This window comes from Fonticula alba (genome assembly GCF_000388065.1).
Source record: "Fonticula alba strain ATCC 38817 unplaced genomic scaffold supercont2.2, whole genome shotgun sequence".
NCBI classification, from domain to species: domain Eukaryota; order Rotosphaerida; family Fonticulaceae; genus Fonticula; species Fonticula alba.
The window spans coordinates 1,658,310-1,661,631 of record NW_009242972.1 but is presented as its reverse complement, the minus strand read 5'-3'; the positions used below and the strand labels follow the sequence as shown (position 1 = coordinate 1,661,631).

The 3,322-nt window shown below is 64.9% G+C and overlaps 1 protein-coding gene across 1 annotated transcript in view; it reads left to right on the top strand.

Annotated features, from left to right (window-relative positions):
• Positions 1–2,209, top strand: part of H696_01384 (translation initiation factor 4A) — a gene marked incomplete at both ends in the record, with an annotated part of 3,253 nt that extends 1,044 nt beyond the window's left edge. Inside the window, 4 exons of the mRNA XM_009495279.1 lie at positions 740–764; positions 935–1,017; positions 1,139–1,352; positions 1,421–2,209. Coding sequence (XP_009493554.1) covers positions 740–764; positions 935–1,017; positions 1,139–1,352; positions 1,421–2,209 — 1,111 coding nt within the window. The remainder of the gene's footprint in view (positions 1–739; positions 765–934; positions 1,018–1,138; positions 1,353–1,420) is intronic.
• Between the last annotated feature and the right edge of the window lie 1,113 nt (positions 2,210–3,322).

Genomic DNA, 3,322 nt, shown 5'->3' with positions numbered 1-3,322 from the left:
CCGCCCCGCCCCGCCCCCTTATGCCCCCCGAGCCCTGCTCCCTTCCCTTGCTTCCTTTGCCCTGCTCCTCGCCCCCCCCCCATAACCGCCTTCCGCCCCATTACCGTGCCCGTGCCCGCCAAGCCGGCCTCGCCCTCTTCCCTCTTCCCTCTTCCCTCTTCCCTCTTCCCTCTTCCCTCTTCCCTCTTCCCTCTTCCCCGCGTGATGATCCCCCGCTACCCTCCCTTTTCTCCCTGCCTACTCGGCGTCCCACCCCTCTCCCTCCGGCCGCGCTCCCCCTTCCCCCTCTCTTGCGCGCGCACTCGCACTCGCACACATACACACATCTTGCTGACCCCGTTTCCCTCCGTCCTCTCCGGCCCCGCGCTGCCCTGCCGCACCCTCTCGCTTGCCCTCGCGCTCCCTCTCTCTCTGCCTCCTCCCTCCGGCCCTCGCCGCGTGTTGTGTGTGTGTGTGTGTCACACAGATTCCTGTGTTTGGATCACAATATAGAGACCCCCAACATCACCATGTTCGTCTCCTCCCTCCTCCTCCCCCCCTTTTGATCGCCTGCTCCCCTCTCTCTCTCTCCCTCTCTCTCTCTCTCTTGCGCGCGCTTTCTCTCCCTCTTGCCGGCCTCTCCCCCCCCACCCGCCTGTGCACGGCCACGCGTGTCGCCTCCCTCCTTCCTCTAACCCCTCCCCCTTGTTCTCGGCCTCCTCCCTCCCCCGGCATGTGCTGGCCCTTCTTCACAACACAGGGTTAACAACGACATCAACATCGAGGTGCGCCCGGGTCTCTCGCTCCCCCCTTCCTGTTGACCCCCGACAACAGCACACACGCGCGGCCACCACGGCCCGACCTATGCATCTGCCTCTCTCTCCCTCTCTCTCTCTCTCGCCCCCCCCGTCTCAGTGTGCTGACCGCCATTTCCTCCCCGTTCCCGCGTATCCAGGCGTCGAAGGAGCTCGACATCTACACCTCCTTCGACCAGATGGGCCTCCATGACGCCCTCCTCCGCGGTGTCTACGGTGTCGGGTACGTCGTTCGGCGGCTCCCGGCCCCGGGCTTTCCGCCCTTCCACCCCCCTCCCCCTCCCGCCGTGCCTGACATCTCTCCCCCTCTCCCCCCTCCCCTCCCGGTGGCGCGATGTCCGCAGTTTTGAGAACCCCTCCGCCATTCAGCAGCGCGCCATCGTCCCGATCATCCGCGGCTCCGATGTCATTGCCCAGGCCCAGTCCGGTACCGGTAAGACCGCCACCTTCACCATCTCGGTCCTGCAGCGCATCGACCTGAGCCAGCGCCACTGCCAGGCCCTCATCCTGGCTCCCACCCGTGAGCTGGCCACCCAGATCTTCAACTTCATGAACAGCGTCAACACCCACCTGCGCGCTTCCATCTACGCCTGCATCGGTGGTACCCCCTGCGCTCGGACATCGAGGCCTTCCGCAGCGGTGTGCAGATCGTTGTCGGTACCCCGGGCCGTGTGTGCGACATGGCTCACCGTGGCATCCTGGATCTCTCCCGCCTGGCCATCTTCGTCCTGGATGAGGCTGATGAGATGCTTTCCCGCGGCTTCCAGAACCAGATCCGCGAGATCTTCCAGCTCTTCCCCAAGGACTCGCAGGTGGTTCTCCTGTCGGCCACCATGCCGCAGGAGGTCCTCGAGCTGACCGACTCCTTCATGGAGGACCCCACCCGGATCCTGGTCCGCGCTGAGGAGCTCACCCTCGAGGGTATTCGCCAGTTCTACATCGGCGCCAACACCCACGCCCAGAAGCTGGAGATCCTGCGCGATCTCTACGAGACCCTGATCATCACTCAGTCCGTCATTTTCTGCAACTCCCGCCGCACCGTCGACCACCTGACCTCCTTCCTGGAGGGCAACAACTTCCCGGTTGCCTCTCTGCACGGTGAGCTGTCGCAGGAGAACCGCGAGAGCGTCATGCTGAACTTCCGCAACGGTGACTCTCGTGTCCTGGTCACCACCGATCTGCTGGCCCGTGGTATCGACGTCCAGCAGGTGTCCCTGGTCATCAACTTCGACATCCCTCGCAACTTCGAGAACTACATCCATCGCATCGGTCGTGGTGGTCGTTTCGGTCGTAAGGGTATCTCCATCAACATCTGCTCCGACGATGAGCTCGTCCTCATCGACCAGATCCGCAAGCTGTACGACACCACCATCGACCCCCTGCCCGAGAACTACAGCCAGTACATCTCCGGTTAAGGCGGCGGCCGTCGGGCGCGGGGGCTCTGCACGACGGTGCGCCTCTCCAGGTAGCAGCGGCAGCAGCAACAGCAGCGGCAGCGGCAGCCTGGCTCCCTCCCCTCCTTGTGTGTGTGTGCGTGCGTGAGCAGCAGAGGAGGTCGTGCACACATGTCCCCATGCGTGGTGGTGGTGGTGTGCGGTCTCATATGCCTCCCCTTCCTTTCTTCGCCGCCGCCGCCGCCAGCCGCCAGGCCCTTCTTCCTCTTCTTCTCTCCTTCTTGCTCCGAAGACGCCTTCGCTCCTCCTCCCCCCTCCCTGTGTGCATGCCCCCTTCTCGCCCGCGCGCCCCTCCTTGCCTTTCGGCAGGAGGCCCGGGCTGAGCATTGGCCTGCGCGAGAAGAGGCGGGGGGGGGGGGGCAGGAGGCAAGGCCCGCCCCTTATGGGGGGGGCACGGGGCACCGCACAGAAGGTGAACAGAAGGGGGTCTGTGGGGCGGCGTCGGCTGGGAAAAGGGGCAGAGCAAGGGGGAGGGCGGGGGTGTACGTGCGTGTGTGTGTGTGTGTGCGCACCTCACCTTCTCCGTGTGTGCTTGCGCATTCGCGCGCTCCCCCCCCCTCCCTCCCCCTCGCTCTTGTTGTTCCTGCGTTGCGCGCGTGTCTTCCCTTCCCTCTCGCCCTTCCTCTCTCCCCCCTTGTCGTGTGCGTACGCGCGAGCCGTAGTCCTTCCCCCCCCCCCTCTCCTGCTCCCTCTATTACCTGTGTATGTGTGTGCGTGTGCCTTCCCCCCTCACGCACATGCGCACAGCGGGGCGGGATCCGGAGGAGGGGGGTCGTCCTCCGTGTTGCTCTGCGCGCGCCCCCGGTGCCCCATACGTCATCGGGGTGGCATCTTGTTCCTCCCTCTCCCCGGGGGTTCCCTCCTCCCAGGCTGGGGGCCGGGCGTTGCTTCCCCGTTGTCTCCTTCTCCCTCTCTCTCTCTCCTCCTCCTCCCCGCAACCCCCTCCCTCCTTCCTTCTCCTCCCTCCCCCCACTTGTTACCTTGTCCAATATCCACCCCCCCTTATATCATCAGGCGTGTTCTCCGTGTGTTTTTCCCTCCATCTTTCTCTCTTCACCTCTCTTTGTGTACCGC